General features: G+C 32.5%; 1 protein-coding gene across 2 annotated transcripts in view; it reads right to left on the bottom strand.

Moving 5' to 3' along the window:
* LOC143341152 (uncharacterized) overlaps window positions 1–24,132 on the bottom strand; it is a 231,247-nt gene that overhangs the window by 47,082 nt on the left and 160,033 nt on the right. For both annotated transcript variants that reach the window (XR_013079564.1, XM_076763872.1), the window contains exon 3: window positions 11,533–11,675. Coding sequence is in view for 1 of the 2 variants with exons in the window: in XM_076763872.1 (XP_076619987.1) it covers window positions 11,533–11,675 (143 nt within the window). In the remaining variant the exon portion in view is untranslated. The remainder of the gene's footprint in view (window positions 1–11,532; window positions 11,676–24,132) is intronic.

The raw sequence follows: 24,132 nt of genomic DNA, 5'->3' as shown, positions 1-24,132 counted from the left end.
TTCAATAAAGCATTTTCGGACATAAGTTTATATGAACTTTTTTTATGTCTTTGACCTGAGTAGCACGTAGTATGTATAAGTTTAGTTCCAGCCTGTTTCGACACCCGATAGACACCCAGGATAGAATGGGATCTCTATTTTGGCGTAAACAAAAATTTTGTTTATGTTATTAATTTAAAGGATACGATGGTGAAGTTTCGTTTTCTAAATGGAACTATATATTTTTTTTGGATCATGCGATAGTGCTTTTCAAGACGAATACATTAAGCTTTAATGTATTCATCTGATTTTTATTAGTTTTCAAGATATAACGCGACTGTCACACTTTAGCGTGGACACTCTGTACATACAGTTTTCATTACAGAAATTCGACAGCCCGTTTGATGTCTTATTTCTAACATAGTATAAACATTTCAAGTGTCTCATTTTTACATCGTCCTATAGGAGGAAGAAGTTGCAATCATTTAAAGAACCTTCGACGCGATTATGAGTATAACAGTGAGATACGTAAAACAAGACGCTGAGCGGTGTAACACGAACTACTTTAAATTCGAATAATTTGAAAAGGTGGACAAAATTGCAAATAATTCTTGCACCATCAAGAAGAGAAAAATATGATAATAACATCCCAATTAGACAAAAAGCGGGAGCCCTTAGGAATTAAAAGATATCCCTTATCAAATACAAAGAATTTTGAGAATTTCCTTCGTTTCATTCAGTATTAGTTTTTAAATAGATTACACATAGTAACTGTCAATGAAAGATACAAATTCTTATCGCAAAATTGTGATTTTTCTTTTAGAAAAATGGAAGAACGAAAATTTTAAACAGGTTTCCGATAACGTCGTGAAGAAAACAAGCAGTTTTTTCGGTTGAAAAGAATTTCCATTAAAAGCTCATGTTATTCGTAAATTATGTTATGTTTTATTGTCTTCTTCTACTTTCAAGGACCCTAGACATTTAAGAAGGAATAAACGTTGACCAAATATTGGCATGAGAAGGTTGATTTTTAAATCAAATGTTACTAAATATCATGTTATAAATTGAGCCAGATGACCTAGCCTATTGTTCCTCAGATACTTTCTATTCTTTTTGGTAATTTCTCACTTGCATTTCTCTTTTCTTGACCTATCTTACGTGACCATTTCTACAGTGTCTTTAAATAACCAATTCCTGACTAACCTTACCCAATTATTTTACCTACAAAAATTTTAGTTTTCAAAGTAGTAACAAACTTCTAATCAAGTATTCATCGATACTAAAAAATCATACAACCATTTTATACTTTACGTTGTCCAAGTACTTCTGCCTTTGTTATTAAAATTGATCGATTTAGTTTATAAAATCATTAACTCCTACTAACGTAAAATCATTAACACCTATTTTGACTAAGGTATGTAACCCAAAATCACACCTCGATAGGATTAGGATTAAAATAGAAGCATCGACTCGCGCGGGCGATTTGAGGACGGTCGTCCGCGAGTCGTGCTCGCAAGGAAGGAATAAACACGAACGTTTGGGCATTGATATCGGGCTCATTAACGACTAGCATTGCCAGCATTGCTCTTAACGAGGCGCTAATCATGTAATCGATTTCGAGATAGCGATGCAGGTCGATCAGACTGGCCACACGAACCAATGTGGTTCGATGACCACTCGACTGAATAACGCATTCCATGCCCCGCGGGAGCTGGAAAAGTGTTTAACACGATTCAATTCGTGCATCGAGGTTCGAATTCATTTTCTTCGCTTACTTTTGGTGTACCGTTTAAAAGAGGATTACCATTAGGGAGGCCATTAATTAAATGATTATTGGAATATTTTAAAACGTAAACGTTAAGAAATACAAATTGAGACTTTATTTGACATATTTATTGACTTCTAAACGTATTATATGAATTTTTTTAACGTGTTTGTAATAAATATTTTAAGTATTCCTAATAGATTCGCTATCTAAGTAAAGGTGTTTTTACTGTCGATACGATTGGAAAACAAATAAAATAAACAAATTATTAAGGTATATGAGTATGGTTGTTGCTCCTACTAGAACAAAGAATGCAAAATGTATACATTGAAAACCATTTGCAAAACAGTTATTATGTGGATCCTGAGCATTTCTTGTAATTTGAGTTAATTCAACTTATGCGTGTAAGTATTAAATCTATGTAGAGGCTGACTATATGTAAAGAAAATATTTACGATGTAGAACCCTAAACGCAAATTTTTTAATGATTTTTCAATTTATCCGAATAAGTAAAAAACAAATGTGAGCACTAATTGTGTCTGTGTGCACACGCAACCAAATATTATCGTTATTTTGTAGTGTCCTGTTATAGGTAATGTGGTGATCGTACTGTGAGCAATATAATTTTTAAATATGATAGCATTTTAAACAAGGATTCTTATATCGTCACAATCATCGTTACTTTAAGAGTGCTTCGAAAATGAAAGATTTAAAGATATTGTCCTGATTTTGATAGATGTAATGAACAGACATTACATCTATACTGTTGCATACATACTCTTGACATGCATACGAAATTTGTAATGGATCGGTTCAGTAACTCTCGACATATTGTGCCAATAACAATTACGTCTGCTTCTCCACTCTCGCTCCGTACCATATTCAAGATACCGTTGATTCAAACATTAAAACTTGATTTGGAAATTAATTTTTCAAATATAGTTATCCGTCTTATTCTAATTTTTTTATTGAATAACAGTACAACTATTTTTCATTCTCGTAGGCGTCAATTTGTTCTACCGAATACTATGTCTCAGGGGGCGCAATTATTGGCACATCAATATGTACTTCGTTCTATGATTTCGTGACCTAATAAAAAAGTAATTTTGTAATGTACTTGTAGAAAGTGATAGCACAGCAGGCACGCGATACATCAAAGATTACTTAGAGCAGTTTCAAAAATGGAAGTTTAATATCATAATGCATTTGAAAATGCAGTTTTTCTAAATTTTCAAATCATATCAAATTAGAATTAAACACTGTTCTGTAAAATGTTCATTAAAACGAAAGAATGGCTAATATTCGTTATTAACATACACGAATATGATTTTACAATCCACAAAAAACATTAACAAATTGATAACTGTTACTACATACTACTTGTTGAGGTTTTTACTGCATAGTGTATTATTTTAATTATATACGTTTTATTTGTAACAAGTAATGAGAAGAACAATTAGCGTTACGTCACGTGTTACATTACATTACAGACTGATCTAAAAATCAATAAGTGATCCAACAGGTGGCGATCGATTACCTGCTCTATTTTATCGACGCAAGTGAGATTTAGAATTAAGTTTCGTCTTGTTACCCCTGACACTATTCTTTTTGAATTGCTATGAAGATATCGTCTAATGATTCGTTTAAAACACAACTAATGAATTTATTATAGTTTAATGAGTCTCAGAGTATCCTCGAATTCAAGTACTGTTATAGATCTTGTTGCATCGACGTTCGCGAATCGGTGAAATTGAAATGGCTCGCAAATGCCCACTTTCCAAAGAGTAAATTAATACTATCAAGATAGTTGGAAAAGGATTAATGAATTAAATGTTTCATATTTGACTGTCGAAGTGTCTGGATTGTTGTGTGTCTGCATTTATTGAATGTATTGAACCTTGTGTTCTGAATGTTGAAGTTGTCGCGAACGGGAACGAAGTGTCGGTTCCTTCGTTCTCTTGTATTAAAGAAAACTCCGATGCCGCACAGTGGGCTGGATCGAAGATTTTAATGACGTTTTACCATAAAATGAACTTTCACATATCGATTTTTAATCAATTGGTATTACCTTTCAAATATCTACTGACTTTAAAAATGAAAGAATTGATAAAATTAATTATAAATTATAGCTGTATCGAACTGTTAAAGTTTAACGTTTTCAAATGTACGTTTGACGCTCGAAAAATGTACTTTCTTTCTTACGATATTTTGACGATCTCGTTTAATTTTTTTTCTTCGTTTCCTTTCTATAATAAACAGCATTATTTTCCATTAAAAAATATTAATTACAGTTGAAGTTATTGTATTTAATGTACTAGGAACGTAACGTTGAATGTACTACAGAAAATTATCAATATTTTTACAATTGACAAGGAATATCTCAATGTTTTCCGGATGCTTTCTTCTAGATAATACATAAAAATCATAACCACCTTTGTCCACCTTTTTGAATTATTTATGTTCAAAGTTGAACAATTGTCGGAAGAAGCCCAGGAAACAAAGCATAAAAATTTTAAAAAGTTTCGGAATTACAAGAGCAGGGAAATTTCAAGGACAGCAACAAATGAAAACATCTTTCACAGACTACTATTACCATCTGATCCATTCATATCAACAATAAGATTAAAATCATACAAAAGCAGAAGAAAATTATTAGATCCTAAAGCTGTGCAATTACATAAATAAGGACAGCAGAACTCAGGCCATAACTTCAAAAACCACATGGTAAGATTGTATCCTCCCTATTCAGGGTGTTCGGCCACCCCTGGGAAAAATTTTAATGGGAGATTCTAGAGGGTAAAATAAGACGAAAATCAAGAATATCAATTTCTTGACTGAGGCTTCATTAAAAAGTTATTAAAAAATTCCAAATCATTCTAAAAAAATTATTTTTGTTTTCGGGGCTCAATTACTCTCATTTTTGGTGAATACACATACCCCTGAAATCCTACCCATTTTCGAGAAAAAAATTCGAGTAGGTACTGAAATTTTTAGATGAAATTAAAAAATTTCAAATCATACTTAGAAAATCATATTTAGTTACAGGGGTGAATTACAAGCATTTTTGGTGAATAGACATACCCTCAAAATCCTACCCACTTTCGAGAAAAAAATTCGAGTTGTGAAATTTTTTGACAAAATTAAAAAATTTCAAATCGTTCTGGAAAAAGTATTTTCTGTTGCGAGGATCAATTACAATAATTTTTTATGAATAGACCTATCCCCGAAATCGTACCCACTTTCTAGAAAAAAATTCAGTACGGGCGGAACTTTAAACGTTAATAACTTTTTAACGAAGCCTCCATCAACAAATTAGTATTCCTAATTTTCGTCTTATTTTGGTCTCTAGAATCTCCCATTAAAATTTTTCCCAGGGTTGGCCAAACACCCTGTATAATAGACATTTTGTACAGTGTTTAATAATATTATCTGGAATAATATAGAATTACATATTTCTATATAATCCAAAAATTAAATGTTTTTCAATATAAATTGTCTAAAAAAATAATATATATATGAAATAAGGAATACACTTCTGGTTTACTTTGCTACATTTGTGTGAGACAATTACATTTAAAACATTGCAGAGACCGATTAAATAAACATAAATATAAAATTAATTAGACACAGTAAAAATAATTACAAAATATTCTATACAGTATTAAAACGGGAGAATTTTGTAATATTTTTCTGTATAAACCGCACTTTGATATCTTTAATGGTTCAAAAGTTATACTAAAATGTCACTAAAATTTTTGATCTGGCCCACTGTGTGCCGTCTCCTCCCTTCCAAGTACCCTTACAACGATGCTCTTGGAACGGGGTGCGTGTCACGAGGACGTTGGAGAAAGTTGCCGCTTTTCGACAACGCGCAGGTCAACATTCTCTCGATTTGCAGTCAGGAAGGCTCATGGTAGGGCTGTGTGCTGGTAGATCAGTATTCATTAAAAAATGAAATGAAAACAAAAGAATACAAACACACATAAATTCAAACATATACTTCTTATAAAGTTTTATTTTCAAATTCTTTCCACGTGTATTTACAGTATGTAGAATAACAATTTGTGATTTAATGATTCGATATTATTCTAGAACGCAATCTTTTGAATTAACCTGACGAAGATGAATGCAGAAATTAGTCTTGAATACACGAATGAATATTCTCGTAAATATTGTAGGATTCGTCTGAATCTGCGTGTAATTGAGCAAATAAATGAACGTCACGCGCAAGAATGCATTATTCAGTTCTCCAGGGTGTGAAGCACTCACGGTGAAATTAAAACGAGAAAATCGGGAAACATACTGGAACGAAAATACGAAATTTCATAAAGTGCAACAAATTCCAGTAAAATTGACATCGAATAAATTAGACTACAATAAAATGTTACGATTTCACTGTCAGGTTCAAATATTCTGTAAGTTGCAGCCTGTATGATTATATCATGCGAATTTCGTCGATAAATCTACAGACTGTGCATAGTCTGCGTGGATTGAATCCATTGCCCATTACTCGATAATGTATTCGGCACTCTCGAAATTACAGATATATCGACAATACAGTCGCCTATAGCACTCAAGACCGAACGATAATTTCTCTTACTATGATAAATGCATTAGTCATTCTAACAGAAAATTTGATAGATATAATGTTCCTAAGTAATACAAAAAGGAAAAAATTGAATAAAAAAACTGTTACTGATACAATTCAACGCACCGACTGCCAAGCTAACTTTTAAAATAAACTTCATTAAAGCCCACTTTAAGATTCTTTGTAATTCACTTTACTTCGACTATGAAACACTACTTTTGATGAAAACCATATATGTATAGGGTATTCGTACTATTAGTAGTCAGCATTTTTTTCGTAAATGGTAAATACAGAAATGCTTGGATAACTGCCAGTCATTTTCGATTGGATAAGTGAACGGTAGTCGTCCCCAGTACTGAGAGTGGACTCCCTTTGGCACTTCCACAAAGCTCAACATCAAACGGACGGGTAGTGTAACTTGATCTGGGCTCAAATATCGATGAGACAATACATATGTACAGTCAGTCCTATAAGTATTCGTACTCTCAATGCTTATAGGAAAAAATTTATATCAAGGGATGCATGTAAAATTTTGCAATAAACTTTTTATTACAAATGAACGCATGTATAAAGTTTATTTATATTAAATTATAATAAAATTGATTAACCAATAACAAAAATATATTGATTTTACTCTGCATAGTACATAATGCATAGATAAAGTTTCTTTACTTTTATTTTATTCTTAATGAAACTTTTATCAATGTGTTTCTGAGATTTTTCTCATTAAAATAAGACTAAACATGATATGATTTGAATAATATTTACCTATTAATATTAATTGTTTATTGTGACTCATTAAATACGCAAATATGTTCAAATTATATCGTGTTTGATCTTATTTTAATTAAAAAATTCTCACAAACATATTTGTAAATTTCCCACCAACAAAGAATGAAGAATAAAAAAGATTCACACTGGATTATTACTACCTTTGCTTGGATTATTATTTCATTCGCTATTTTTTCTACGTTACAAAACCGAGTGCCGTAGCACAGTTTGTTCCTTTTTGGAAACCAAAAATTAACTTGTACATGTTTTTATAATTGCGTGACTTCGGTTCCATGTTTCGCTCAGTAATCCAAACATTGCTGTGTATTAAAAAAATGAAAGAAAGAAGGTTTTGTTGTTTTTTATAACCAACATAATAGAGTATCTCAATTTTTTATATTTGCAATAATTTTCGAAAAACGAAGTTTTAAATTGTTTACATTGTATGGTACATATTTTTTTATATCATATGAAAGCGAATATCAAGATAAACTTAACTATACAGTATATGTAATGTAAAGTATAGTAAACAGTAAACAGTATATGTAAAGTATATATAACTATGTATATGTATATGTGGTATACTATGACATTTAAGATCATACAAAGTCCGAAATCAACTAAATACTTCAAATATTTCGTATTACTATATTTAATAGTATTTCTTACTGATAAACAATGTACATATTTACATAACCCGTTTAATGGAATGAAATATTCGAACTATTTCTTTTATTCCTCACCTTGTATGATCTTGAAGGTCATAATATACCACATAATTAAATTTGTTTTGAGACAAACTATCAAGTCATATTATAAAAACAAATATGTAATATACAATTTAAACAATTTAAAGACACCTTCGTGTCTCGAAATTTATTACAAATACATATATGTATATAATTGGTAAATGTTTACTTTAGTGGCTTTGTCCTAAATCTATGTTTTTATTTATGGTTTTTTTTAAAAAATGCTGCATTTCAGTATTGAAAAGAAATATAGATGGGGGCGGTGAAAAAGTAATGTACTTTTGTATCTTTGTTCATAAAAAAGACTTAAATATTTAAAAACTATAGAATTCGTGGAGCAACCCCGATAATTTTTGAGTATGTTATAGAGGATGAGATTCCGCATCTACCATGCACGCTACCACATTCACGCCGCCTGTACGTGTGCTATCTACTATACTTTTTTTAAAATTTAAGATTTTTTTTGTAAACAAAAATGCAAAAGCGCATTATTTTTTCACCCCCCTCAACTATATTTCGTTATAAAGATTAAATACAATCTTTTGTCAAAAATGCGAAAAAAAATAAACTTTAGATTACAACCACTAAAATAATCAATTATCATATAATTTAATGGAGTTCACAAAATACAGACATTTCTAGCGCCGTAACTAAGAAAATAATTAACAGTTTATAAATAATCAGAAAACATTTCAACAGAACATTATGTAAAAAGGCAGTTTAAATTAGACGTTCGAATATTAAAAATTTGAAAAATAGCATTTGAAGTATACTATTCAGTTTACTTCCGGCGTAAGTGATCGTATCATTAACTATGTAAATACTTGAAACGCTAGGGGAAACTCATCCTAAAGTTTAGTATTCAGTTGGATGTCAATTGCATACTCATCGAATTTTTACTAACATAATCTCAAATTTTATTATTTTAAAACTATTTAATTTTGGTATGTTTCATTTGCATTGAAAAACTACTTGAGATTAACAATACAATTGTCAAACAAAACATTGCAGTAAACTTCTTTTTATAATCACATTCTTAGATAATTGCTGCTAAAACGCCATATATGTATGTATAGGATAACAAATTTATAATATAATTTATGGAGATTTTTATAAAAAATTAATTAAATATGTAGAATATCATTTTTCCATATGAACTATCGATTTCGGGAAAAAAATTATTTTTGATAATTATTCATCCTTTCTTCTGTTATTGATGTTTGTAAATACTGACCATGACACAGTATTCCCTACTTGACCTTATTCTAACTAGTTGGAAGATACATAGTGAGATTAACGGAAAGCGGATAATACCATGTCACCATCAATATTTTACAAACATCAACATAAGTAGAAATTACGAGCAACAAATAGATAGGCACATTAGCCAAATCGTAATCCAATCGTATACGCATCCGATGAAATTTGACAATCGATTTTTTTGTTAATGAAATTTTGTACCGAAAAGTTTTATGGTAAATTCATTTTTACTCAAGACGAGCCCCTGCACTCCATAAACAAAACATGATTAATTCTTCAATATAATTATAACCTACTGTTTAACCAATAACATTTAAACTTTTAGTTATTGTGTTTTGTATTATTTATATATCATATTTAATGATTTTGGATTTTTAATTTTTAGGAACAAGACAAAAGTATAATTTGCATATGAAGACACCTTTTCATCGATTCTGAAGACTATAACAAAAGCAAATATTATGAGAATTAAAAAAAAAAAATTAATTCAGAATGGAAGAAAAATATTTGACATGTAAAAACATTTTCAAAAGAACTAGGTAAGTCTTTAGTAAATTCCATACATATTGTCTAAACAAACTTTACCACATTGATATTCAAATTAGAATAACGGAAAACGCACATTTTTAACATTATCTGACAGCAATACAAGAAATAAACGAATAATTTTTATATGTATATTCATTACATGATGTAAATTTTATAAACTGAATATACCACGTTGCAGACAGAGGAAGTATTATTTGCAAGGTTTAATATTATTACTCTGACTAGTAACAGTTAACATTATTTTTCCGATAAGAGGATTACTGGTATAACGAAAATTTTACCATGGGCCAAAAATAACCCAGTGTCGACTCAAATACAAGAATATATCTGTTGAAGCTTCGCTAAGTCAGTCAGACTTATGATACATAATTATTTTCAAGTATTGTCTTACTTGGTGTAAGGAAACAATCAAATAATTATTTTTAATGGGACATTGCACAATGTGCAAAAACGTCCAAAACGCGGACAAAATATGAAAGCGTAATTTTATTTGTATGAAAATTAGTATATTAGGGTTGTCGAAGTCGCTTGTTACGAATCTGATGACACATTAAACATTTAATAACGTTCACTAATAAGTAAATGTTTTCATACATAAAATAGTAAAGTTTTGGATATGCTATTACCATATTGACATTACTGAATAACAAATACGAGGATATTATCTAATCAAACACAAATTGTAAAATCCATTTGTTTTTATTGTAACTTTGTGAAATTATAAGGAATATATAAAAGGCATGTTTATACATATATGTATACATATAAGTTAAACCTTCGCCTTTAATAAAACTGTGAGTCTAATCATCAAATTAATCACGGCCTTTGAACAAGCTCTGAGTTACAATTAGGGGGACTTCCCCCTCCAAACCTTTCTTCACACCAAACCCAGACCTATTCCCCTTCACGTTCAAATTAATGTTGGTGGTATTAGAATTCAATTTTATGGAGTAGCAACAATTTTTTTCCATATATCTCGAAAATTAAAGCCGAGCGGCGGTAACATGTATAAGGGAAAGTTGTTTAGAATACATATTGATATCCCCAACATATTTCAATATCATCCAAATCGGCGAGGCTGCCATGATTTCAAATAATTACCGCGTCATTTATTGTAGTATAGGAATATTTTACTGAACGATGAGCCATACGTTTTTTCTATCCTTGTATACAGGGTGTTCGGCCACCCCTGGGAAAAATTTTAATGGGAGATTCTAAAGGTCAAAATAAGACGAAAATCAAGAATGCCAATTTGTTGATTGAGACTTCGTTAAAAAGTTATTAACGTTTCAAGTTCTGTCTGTAGAACGGCAATCTGCGAACAGCTGCGTACGCGAGACAGTGATTCTCATTCAGCATGAGAACTTTATTTACTGACGTATCGACAGTCTTACAGTTTTGTGAATGAGAACCACTATCACGCATACACAGCTGTTCACAGATTGCCGTTCTACAAGCAGAACTTTAAACGTTAATACCTTTTTAACGAAGTCACGATCAACAAATTGGCATTCTTGATTTTCGTCTTATTTTGACCTCCAGAATCTCTCATTAATATTTTTCCAGGGGTGGTCGAACACCCTGTATGTATCGCTTTAAGACTCGACGCGGATCCTCACTCTCGTTACAACTTTGTAAATATCAACAAGTGACTAACGTGCGTCGTCTAAAATAAATCTAATAAAAGTAATTCGTTTTCAATTTTATTGTCGAACCACATAAAACCCTACAACGAATATAAACTTAATTGCCACTTATTAATCTCTTGACATGAGTGGTTCTTCACTCGTAATCGGCACATCACGTGTAAACTTATACCAAATCCAAAAGGAATTCGATCTCGGATATTTAACACCGTTGGTGGAACTTACCGTCTTGGTAAGGGCCATCGTGACAGAGTTCCATAGTTGCCTGGTTAACACCGGCGAAGTATTGATAAAAGCTTTCCCTTTCCTTTTCCTTCAAGCAATCGATCGTATACGTCTGCATGCACTTCATGCTATCTTCGATGTATCTGCAAGAACAAGAAAGAATCGTTGTTACGAGCATGAAAGTATAATGATAATTAGAATCTGGAAGCGCACCGGAGTGCCGGCAACGACGGAATTTCAGAGATTTTAAGGTAACGGAGGCCATATTCCAGCGAATTCGTTTTCAACGAGATCCGGAGCTGGAACGAGGATACACATTGTTCAACGCGGCGTGGGAACGTTTCGAGCTGTTCCGTCGTGTCTACGAGAAAAATATATCTCGTGAACGAGCAAACCGACTTCTTTAGTTTCGACCACTGCTAATTGCAGTAACGAACCATGCGACCAAAAACCTCTCAACTATTCGGGCAGGACAAATCGGGATCACACAAGCGAGAAACGTTAATTTAACAACATCTGTGTATTCTCGACTCTCTGTATTATTTAAAGTCAGAGGGTATGTTGCTAATATCAGAAGCCTAAGCCGCCAATGTCACTAATGAAATGAATCTATTATTGTACATTCCACGATTCAACAAATATACAGGGTGTTCGGCCACTTCTGGGAAAAAATTTTAATGGGAGATTCTAAAGGCCAAAATAAGACGAAAAACAAGAATACCAATTTGTTGATCGAGGCTTCGTTGAAAAGTTATTAACATATCAAGTTCCGCCTGTAGAACGGTAATCTTGGAACAGCTGCGTACGCGCGATAGTGGTTCTCATTCACAAAACTGTAAGACTGTCGATACGTCAGTAAGTAGAGTTTCTCATGCTGAATGAGAATCACTGTCACGCGTACGCAGCTGTTCCAAGATTACCGTTCTACAGGCGGAACTTGATACGTTAATAACTTTTCAACGAAGCCTCGATCAACAAATTGGTATTCTTGTTTTTCGTCTTATTTTGGCCTTTAGAATCTCCCATTAAAATTTTTTCCCAGAAGTGGCCGAACAGCCTGTACAATATAAAATTTCCAAAGAATAAACTGCTGATTGATACTTCAATATATTTTACTCGAGTGAAAAATTCGAGAAAATATTGTTATATACTTTTTACAGACTGCAATATACAATAATGCATCAATTAAAACATATTAAATAGTATGTTAAAGTAAAATAAATGTATAACATAAATGTTACTGCAATAGTACCAATAAAAATTACAAAATAATTAGAAATATTTGAAACACTTTTCCAAATATTAATAAATGAGTTACAGTTGTCATCACTAATATTTGCCATATTTTCAAACATTATTTTATTATACGTATATCCATAAAATAAATGTAATTCTATTGGTAATTACAAACTAATTTTCTGTCACGTAAAATGTTATTCCAATAATGTTGTCTTCGTATATTAAAGTACCTCTGTTATTGTTATATTTACATTTTCTAGAACAAAAGGTTTTTTCTTTAACGTTTTTTAACTGATAAGTTTAAACGAGGTTGCACGAATCAAATGTATTGAAGTATAAATTTAATGAGATATAGAAAGTACATTTATTTTCTTATTTTTAATTAAGAGAAAATCCTGACAAGAGACTAAAGAAAGTTTTTAATAACGTTTGAAACGATCGATATTGCTTCTTCTCGAAATAATATGCCAACTGTTTCCTTATACTCTGTGTAAACTTTAAATTACCTTTTACGGTTAAATAATATTTTTTTAGAGAAAATGATCAGTTTTGAAGCTTTCAAGGAAGTATGAAGTAATAATTTGACACACGTTATGTAAAAATTTAGTATCTTCGTAATGCGACAATTCCATTATCACCAGTATTGTGGATAATAAAAACAGAATCCCAACAACGAAACCAGAACGTCTTTCCCCGTCAGCGATACAATTATCTTGTTGCTTACTGGAGCGATCATGACTCTTTCTCTTTTATTTCCTTCACTCTTTTTCGGCGATCGTTGAGTAGTATTACATTAACATTTTTTAATTACAATTTCAATTTTGCTAAGTGGAAATCTCGAGGAAATTTTGAAAGAATAGTACGAATATATATCACGGTTAACGTTTACAAAACTCAAAATTGTCGTTAAATCACCATTACTGCGAAACTAGAGTAAGCTGGAAACAAATTAAAATGCAACCATGTGGTTCTTTCCTAATCGACGTGTTGACGTTAACACGTTAGTTTGAAAATTTTGATATACAATAACGATGACCAAACCGCGACTCATAAGCCCCATGTAACTCTTTTAGACTCTTATTTTAGCTTCTGTATAATTATTCAATTTAAATGCTCTCTATAAATTTATAAATCAACATCTAAAGGAATGCAAAGTGTAATTATTGAATATGAACTAAATTTTAAAGAGTTAATATATTCTCAACTAGAAATCTATAAATCTTCTACCAATAAGTAATCGAAAACAAATATTGAAATCTCCTTATATAAAAAGAAAAGAAATTAATTTATAATTAATATTGTCTTATAGATAGTCTTTTTTAAAAGGTTAGAAATTTAAAGGATTCTAATGAATCATAATAATGATATGTACTACAGTATTTTAACTGCATAAATGTATTGCATACATAAAATACTGTTTCAAAACAGGATGAAACTCTCGAGTAGTTTTGATAAACGATATACCTATGGCTCCTATCATAACTGATATAAGAATCTTTTCTTATTTTTAGAAACGTTTGATCTACCAGGTGTGATTATAAAGTTTCAAGAATAAGCTTGTTTTTGTTTTGGAGGATACAGAGTCCAGATAAATCGAGACCCGGGTAAAATAGCTAAAAACGTATTTTTTGTATATGTACAATTAAACTTTTTATTCGTAGAATATCTATTTTCTGTTACAATACATACAATAATTCCACATTCTTTATTATTTTTTACTTTATAATATATGTGTATATTGTTACTTTATATTATCGTTATCTGTCTAAACTCTTTTTATTTTATTAGTTTTACATTTATAACTGCTTTGTCACGTTATTTCTTTATAATTGTCAAATCTTTTGTCGTTATATCTTTTTGTTACTCCAAATACTGAAGAGCACAATTTAAAATTGAAGCACCCTTATTATGGTCAAACCTTTCATTGTTAATACCTTAATCATCGGATGCACTTTGAGAAGTGATGACTATATCTACATCAGTCATCTCTACGTTTGCATCAGACCATCCTTCCGGAGTTTGAATCAATTGCAAGATTTTGCCATTGTTGTTGCTATAAACTCGTTGTACTAAATCAACAACTTCAAACTTCCAAGGTACAGATCGCGACGATACGATAGTTTGTTCTTGAATCTTGTTCCATACATAGCCAATCGTGTAAATAACGTTTTTAATGTTAAGAAATTTCAAAGCAACTACAAAATTATTATTTGACTGCGAAAAAAGACGAAACAGTAAATATCAACAAAATAGCCTTTGAAGGAAGTCCTTTATCTTTCAAAAATTTCATTATCTCTGGCACAAAGCATTCGTAGTCATCCAAGCAGTTGTACTGTTGGTATATTTACATGGCAGAGCATTTCTATTCAGGTGCTTTAGTACCCTAGGATTTTTCAATTTTCAAATAATGAATAAAGTTAGTTTATGGCTTTTTGATGCATTTGCACACACCAAGATGGTTACGCGATCTTTACTCTTTTTATTGCTTGGAGCATTCTTCTCTATTCTCGAAACTAATGTTTTTGAAAGCAGAATTCCATAATAGATAAAGTCCTGTCTCATCTTCATTATAAACTTGTTCAGCTCTTAAATCTGTTTATCACCGTGGTTCATTGCATTATACAGCTCTAAAGTTTTAACTTGTAAATAAGGGCTGATAATAGGTAAACCTAAATTTCTTTAACGTGAGAACCAAAAGAATGCTTTTTCCATGTTCTTATTAGCAGCTTTTTTCGTAGTTATTCTTGGACTTATTTCATAACTAATTACTTTAATTGAATAATCTTTTATTCGTGTTCGCTTTTACTTTCATTCTTGAGCAGTAGATACACCTACTTCAAGATCAGAAACAATCGATTTCATTGCATCGCCCGAATCTATTATTGGCAATGCCACACTTTTGTTTTCCATTGATATCACTACCCTTTCTTTTTTACAACTCATATTTATACTTTGAATATTCATTTAATATGTAATGGAGATACATACAACTGGCTTTTGAAGCGGTGAATAAATAACTGAAATAGAAATCTTATAGAAATTGAAGGAAAGCATTAGATCCATTTGCCCGACCGCTTGTACAAACCGTTGTTGTCAGTAAATAGCTGGATAACCGAGACCACGAATAATTGAGAGTCGGTTAATCGAGATTCTACTGTAATTATATTCAGCCACTGTTTAGCTTAGTGTTTACTCTATCTACATACAATGGTTGGTCCACGTATGGAGTTGAGTACTTTATTACGTAAACAATGGAATGCAACTTGGAGTAAAAGATTTTCATGAAAGTTTTTAAGAAAAAGTGGTGAATCGTTAACAAACATTTTTAATTGGACAAAACAGTTTTGAGCAGTGTATGAATCCGTTAAACATGTTGAGCATTCGGGGTATTCTTTCACGATTCGACTATACAGTCATTCTGGTGAAAAATCAATCACAACGTTGAAAAACCTCGTATTCGTTTAATTTGTCGTCATAGGAATTGTTTGTACTTCCTCAAATAAAAAGTGCTATGAAAGGAACGCATTTTCAATCAATTTCTGAAATCCAAATCAACGTAACGCGGACATTAAACCAAATACACTAAATGAGATCCAGAAATATGATTAATGGATCTGATGCTAGAATGCGCATATACAGTTTGAAGGTAAAATAGTCTCACATTTGTTTAATTTTCAAAAATAAAATTGTTTAATAAGTTATTCTTGAAACTTCATTCTCATACCTCGTACCAGTTCTCATACCTGACTAAAATAATTATGAGGAAAGTAAGTTATGGCAAAGAAAGATTCTGCCTTGTATCGGTTTCGGTTCCGGTTCTAAAGGATCGATATTATATCGGTTTTGTAGTTATTATTCTTCCGTTCTATATTGATTACAAGACACATATATTAATATTTTTAATATCGGTTCTTAGTAATTCTTTTATAGCATCTGCAAACAGGTTAAAATACACAGAATTTCAGAACGTTTGAAGGTATTTTATTCATTTTTTCCTGTTCTATTTTTTTTAGTTCGTTATCAGTCCTTACATAACTAGGTATACAAATACATAGGTTTCTACATTTTCTGACTATCCCAATCTAAGGGGTTTTGTACTACTAGTTCCCTCCTAGAATACTGTCTACCATTGTTATTAGATAGTCTGACATGAATATAGCTCAGTTGCAGTTTGTTACATTACCAAAATTTTCTATTGCTTTGTATAGTGCTATCGTTTCTGGGAAAATTGATTTCAGTATTTAACTCTTCCTATTCCATTTGCTGGAATCCCTATTCTTTTTTATTCATCTATTTAGAAAATCCATGTATACATATAAGGCTGTTTGATATTGCGAATTTTTCTTTAGCCTCTTTATAGAAAGAAATTGTTTACACACCTAAATTAAGAAAAACAACTAACGTTTAAGGAACAAGAAGATCTACAAAAATAATTCTCTTATACATATGTTTATAATGGAGTTTATCAAATTCGGGAAATTGTAAAAATTTTTAAACTTGACCTCTATCAGAAATTATTCAATACTAATACGAAACTATTTTGTTCTATTTATTGGTGCTAGACAAAATTTTAAGGAAGTGAAACTATCCCTCGAAGAAATTAAGGTTTAACTTTTTTTTACTAAATACTCAACTTTTAAATGGTAACAGATACAAACAAGAAAAAGTTAAAATATAAGTTCTATAGGGGTTTTAAGTCTATAAATTTACGTCTACAAACAGTTATTTTTAGTTGTTTGAACAAATTGCAAAAATTATTCATTTACTAAAAAATAAAAAATATTCAATTTTATGGAAGAATCAAATAGTAAAATGCACCATCCTCTAATAAAAAAAATAATAAACAACCACTGCCTGTCAGTGTTGAATCCTGGTTTGAATCCATAGCTATTTGAAATTATTGAAAATGAAATATGGGGTAAAACAATGCATAACTTTTTTTCTTCTTTTTCTTTTTCTTTTTTTGTTATTATTCATGTTTTACGTCGCATCAATCTTCGGATCATTAGCGACGACTTGATGCTGGATTCACTTCTTTTGGTGTGGTTATATTTTATGATAGATGGTTTCTTTTAGATATTTCAGGGTATTTTCTATATGTTTCTGTGACATCAAGGCAATAGGTGATGTTATCTTGTATTTTTGTCTTTCGACGTTGTATCATCTATATTCATACAGTAGATGGTTGATCGTTATGATTTTATTGCATAGGTTACAGGTTGGTCTGGGTTAGGTTTTTTTCATTAGGTATTCGTGTGTGAGTTTACAGTGTCCTGTTCGTAGCTTTGTCATGATTATTCGGTGTTTCCTCTTCACAATATTGGCGGGTAATGGTTGATAAAAATCTTGTGTTATGTCGTGCGTTTTTGTTTTTTTAGACGACATCCATAATGTGTTCCATTCTTGTTTTGTGGCGTGATTTATTGCAACAGCAAGGTTTTGATATGGCATTTGTTTTAGGGTTCCATCTGATGAGAGCAGTGTTGCTTCTTTGGCTGCAATGTCAGCTTCCTCGTTGTCCTTGATTCCCTGGTGGAATTGGACCCAGATAATCGTTATACGTTTGCCGTTGTTGGTAAGGTCTGTGTATAGGTCTGGGTATAGATGCTGAATGTTTGTTATGATTTCGTATTTGGTCGTGCTGTTGATATTTCCCATTCCGTTGTTTACGCTCATGGAATCTATAGAAATAATGGAGTTGTGGTTTTTGGTGGTTATTGTTAAAGGGCTTCAAGAACTGCGTAAGCTTCTGTTGTAAAGATTGATGCGGCTATTGGAAGATGGTATTTTTTGGTCGCGTTGCCGCAGACGATGGCAAATCCAACCCCCTGGTCTGTTTTGGATGCATCGGTGTATATTTTTTGGTGACTATGTACAATAGTTGGTGGCAATGTGATCAGAGCTAGGCTACTGAATTTGGTTACTCTACCATAGAAGGAAATTGGTGATTTGGCTTTTTTTCCTTAGTAAGTGCATGGAATCTATTTGTAAATATATTGTTGTGCATCGGGTTATCTGGAGTCGAAGACATTTTGGCAGCGTACTTTAAACTTAAGTATTTCCTTCTTTGTTCGTGTGATGTTTCCTTGGATTCAAAGAGTATACTGTTTACTAGGTTGGTTCTGTAGCTTCCAGTAGCTACTCTTGGGGCGGTGTTTTGGATCGGATCTATCATTTTTAGTGTACTTGGTTTTGCCGAGTTATAAACTTTTGAACAATATTCTAGTTTGGATCGTATTAATGGCTGATAGGTTTTTATGATAATTTCCTGATCGACTCCCCAGCTGCTGTCTGTTAAAGCTTTTACAATATTCATTTTTTTTTATGCTTCATATGCGGCACCCACGTTAATTTGTGGTTAAAAATAAGTCCGAGTATCTTGATGTTGCCTACTTTTTCAATTTCAAAGTTTCTCATATAGAGTTTGAGAGGGTGTTGGTTCTGTTCGTGATGACAAGAGAATATGATATACTTTGTTTTTTGGGAAGAAAATTTCAATCCTGAGTTTTCAGACCATGTTAGAAGATCGTTTATACTTCTCTGTAAAAGTTTTATGGTTGTGATTATAATCTTTCTTCTGCAGGTTAAGGTTAAGCCGTCTGCAAACAGGATTCCTTGTACTGGAGGTTTGATACTGGTTAATATATCGTTTATTACTCATAGAAATAGAATAACACTAATTATTGAGCCTTGTGGTACTCTGTTTTGAATAATAATTAGGTTGGAGAATAGTCCGTTGGTTTTTATTTGTATAATCCTGTTTGTGAGGAAGTTTTTGATGGAAGCTATCATGTTGACGTTTAGACCTATTTTAGCGAAGGCATCGATGATGTTTGTTTTTGGTATTGTGTCATATGCTTTTTCGATATCCAAGCATACTGTGACTAGAGATTCGTTTTTTAAAAACGCCTCGCACATGCTCATCTCTATGTTGATAAGGGCATCGGTGGTCGAGCGATACTGTCTAAATCCGTATTGATTTGGTGAAAGGATGTTATTTGATTCGAGAAACCATATGAGCCTTTTGTTGATTACTTTTTCTAAGAACTTGCACATGCACTTAGAGCGATCGGTCTGTATCTTCTTTTCCCCGGTTTGAGTATGAGTATGATTATGGCTTTCCTCTAATTGTCGGGGAAAACTTGACTGAACTATATACAATTATAAATTTTTGGTGGTGGAATAACAACCCAAAGATCTACCCTCAATTATAAATGTTTATTTAGAGGTTAGCCATACAAAGGTTTTACCAATGTAATGACTCCGCCGCAGTCTAACTGGCTTTGAAAATCGAACTGTATTGATACTGCGTCCAACAGACTCGTCTCTGACGGGGAGTGCCTAACGGACTGTTTGTGACGGACAGTCCTTTCGACCTCGACTCCGAGGTATATATACTTGACCTTATCCTAACAGAAAAGGGAGAGAAAAAGAGACAGGACAGAAAAATGGAAAAACGAAACTGGAAAATATTTAGCGGAGAAAGTTTAGTGCAAGCGAAAGAAAGTAATAAAAGTGAAGAGGCTCGCCGAGCCCGGCTCGAAATGGTCCGAGGCCCAGGCGAGACCTTGATAAAAAATAGACACCTCGTACTGCTCTGGTTGCCAAGTGTTTAACAGGACGACCAGGCTCGCACGAGATCCTGGAAAAATGGAAAAATAGAAAGCTTAAAAGTTACCCTTGCACGCATTCCATTCACACAACGGCAAGCATGTAGTGGCAATACAATGGTCGCCACAGTTCATCCAGAGTTATGCTCGAATGTAGGGTGGGTATTATGTCGAGGTTGTTTGCATGGTCGCTGCAGTTCGTTGGGCTTGTATTGTCAGTCGTGTCTTTCATCGTATCTTTCATTGTTTGAATTCCTTTGGAATGTCTCTGCGAGAAGGTCGACAATATTCTTTGGAATGGTGATATAGGTGTCATTTCCTATGTCAAAGAAGTGTGTTTCTGTATTAAAAGCTCTTCCATTGATGTTTTTGATTTTATTCCATATGGTGTTTGTTGGGGTTGTGTTTATTATGGATGATATGTATGATTTCCAGGATTGTCTTTTGCTTTCTTTTATTATCTTGTGTTTTGCACGAAGTTTTTTAAAGTTGATCAAATTTTCTGTCGTGGGTTGCTTTTTGCTTCGTTGAAAGTTTTATGGTTTTCTTTCATGGCCATCTGACACTCTTCGTTCCACCAAGGTGTATTTCTTTTCCTGGTACTTATTAGCTTTGTTGGCTCAAAGGATTCCTGTGCTGCTGTTTTGATAATTGTTTCCAGTAAGCCTCATTTCTTGATGGATGATATTTGAGTTAATTTCTCGGTTTAGGGTTTCTTGGACACTGTTGATTATTGTTGTTTTGTACTTATGGCAGTTTATTATTGCGAAGTTCCATTTTGGGCGAAGAGAGTGATTTTATTGTATTGGTGAGGAGGGATGTGTGTAGGATACTTTAATTGGGAAATGATCACTGTCATGGAGGTTTTGTAGGAACTCCCACTCCAAGTGCTGGGCTAGTTTATCACTACAGATCGTTAGATCGATTGCACTTAATTTATTAGTGCTTACAGTGAAATGGGTTGGGCTGCCTGAGTTTAGCAGTGTGATTTCTGGGTGGTCTATTAGCTTCTCAATCATTTTCCGACGACTGTCTACTTTGTACGAACCCCAAAGACAGTGATAACTATTAAAATCACCCATTAAGATAAATGGTGTCGGAAGTTCACTTATGAGCATTTCTAGGTCAGTCAAGCTTAAGATTTTGTTATTTGGTATGTATACATAACATATGTTAATCTTACTTCGAAGAGATACAGTAACCACAACTGCTTCCAGGTTTGTGTAAAGTGGGATTTTGGTGCTATTAAATTCTTCGGATATTACGATAAGTACTCACCCACTTGCGTGGTCTACGTAGTCTCTGGTCCTATTGAATGTAGCGAATCCTTTAAGCTCTGTGTGGTGACGTTTTTTAAAATTTGTTTCCTATAGATAGAGGATAGTTGAATTGTGCAGTTTTAGTAAAAGCTGTAATTGTTCGTAGTGTATGTAAAATCCGTTTATGTTCCACTGTACTCTATATTTCATTTATGTTAAGAGGAATCACTTTCTATTTCCGATAACGAGTTTGTATTTTGTATTCTTTGTAGGTCTTGAGTTAACTTATTTTGCAGTCGGCTTATCCTGTTTTTTATGCTTCGCTCTTTGAGTGGAGGGCGAATTTTTTGTAGCATTTATACCAAGGCTGGAGTATGGGTCGTATATTCTTTTGAGATTTGTATTGGGTTTGGTGCTCCGATTGTATTTTCTAGAAAATTTTTAATTTGGAGGTAAGTAGGTTAGTATATGGTTGTGTTCTTGGTCCTCTATATACGTTTTAGCTGGTTCGAGCATATTATCAATTTTTGACTTTTTGATGATTTGTTCAGGGGATTTATAGAGTTTTTTCGTTGGCTTTAAATCTGGAGTCTTGAAATTTAAATCGCTTAATTTAACTGGTTTCGTACTGCTTTCTTCCTATGTTGTGGATAACTGTCTTTTGATTCCTATTTTCTTTACATTCGAGTCTACTGTTTCTATTTCTCTTAGTTCGGTTGTGTTAGAGACCTCTTGTGTTTCTGGTATTGGGCATTCTATTGTATTTGGGTTATATATTTCTATTTCTTTGGGGTGGTCGTCGATATGGGGTGGAATTTGAATTGGATTTAAAGTGGCCTGTAAACTAGTTTCGTTTGAATTTGCGTTATTAGAGCATTGTTTGGCAATGTGTCCCTCTTGATTACAGTTAAAACACGTCTGATTTTCTGTAATAGCAATGTTTTGTGTAATTTGTTATCTATTGTGATTTAAAAGGAGCTAAATATGTTTTCTTGCATCATCTGTGTTTTCATGCAAAATCTGTCTTCTAAAACTTAGTATGTGTGTCAGGTTTGGATCTGTGATTTCTGCTTTTAGAGGGGTTATTTTTGAATGTACTTTAATATTGTTTTTTCTGAAAATGTTCTCGATTGCTGAATTTGGGATTATAGGTGCTATGTTGATAATTAATATAGTTTTGTGTTTTAATGTGAGACTTCTGTTTCTTTCTGTCCAGATACATGCAGATTCTTCCGTTGGAAATCCTTGACAAGTATTTTATGGCTTTGGGTCCTATTATGTTCCCAACTGCTCGAGCGTATTCTTTGATGGTAATACCATCAACTGATTGCAGTATTATTGCTTGATCTTCGGTTGAAGTGTACTCTTGTTTCGCAACGTTTGGGTATGAGATTCCAGGTATGATTATATTGGTTTTTTGGGCGATATTGTTATTTCCCATTGGGCGAGGTTACTAATTTCAAAAGATTTGTCACTGTATTGGTTCTTGTCCTGCGACATGGCGATAAGTACAATGTAGATACGTACACACGAGTCGAGGTTTAATGTAGTGGTATTATGGTACCACCATTGTTGTCAAACAACACTCCCTAACACTACGTATTTACGGCACACGTCAACGGTATGAACTAGAAATACAACACGTCGTATCGTGTCGGCTGTCGAAACGAGACTCACAAATGCATAACATTGTTTAAGTATAAATGTAGTATACATCTATATCCAAGGACCATTGAATCTAGTTTTAGTAAAACGGGTGTGTACCTCAAGCAATTAAAAAATCAATTTTCTCAAAAACAAAGTACCATTCAAATAAATTTTGTATACACTTTCAATTATTATTTGCACGTAAAATCACCTCTTAGCTGTATCAGTCATTGCAGATCACTTTGCATAGTATAGTATAATCTTTAACATCATTTACACAAAAATACTAATTCATGATTTGCGCATCAACCCATGACAATCTTTTAGCCTTCCTTCTCTCTCTAATTTTTGCTTTTTCAATTGCTCATTGAACCATTTTTAATATCACATAACAGTATACACAATCAAATTTTTAGTTTTTATATTTGAAAAAGATCAACTTTTACAACTCTAAAAATCGGAGAACCTTCATATATTTACAAAGCAATACTCTATGAGCAAAAAAGTACAACAATGAATTATAAAAAGATATTGCAATGCCTTTAATCTGAATAAGCACAGTTCATTTTAAATAAACGTTTCAATGATAACTGTGCGAACTTTTAGTGTACAAAAATTGATTTTCATTATCTAGAAATTGTGAGTAATTAAATTGTGCAAATACAGGTAGCCCTCCTACAACACGGCATTCTATAACACGGTTTCGCTATAACACGATTCATAAATTGCGAGAACCCTCCTATAATACGGCATCTTATAACACGGTTTTGCTTTTAACACAATAAGAAAATTGCGAAAATCTTTGTACAACATTGTACTTCTACAGCACTGGATAACATGATTTT

The sequence above is a fragment of the Colletes latitarsis genome, chromosome 4 (genome assembly GCF_051014445.1).
Source record: "Colletes latitarsis isolate SP2378_abdomen chromosome 4, iyColLati1, whole genome shotgun sequence".
Taxonomy (NCBI): domain Eukaryota; kingdom Metazoa; phylum Arthropoda; class Insecta; order Hymenoptera; family Colletidae; genus Colletes; species Colletes latitarsis.
This window is presented reverse-complemented; position numbering and strand designations above follow the sequence as displayed.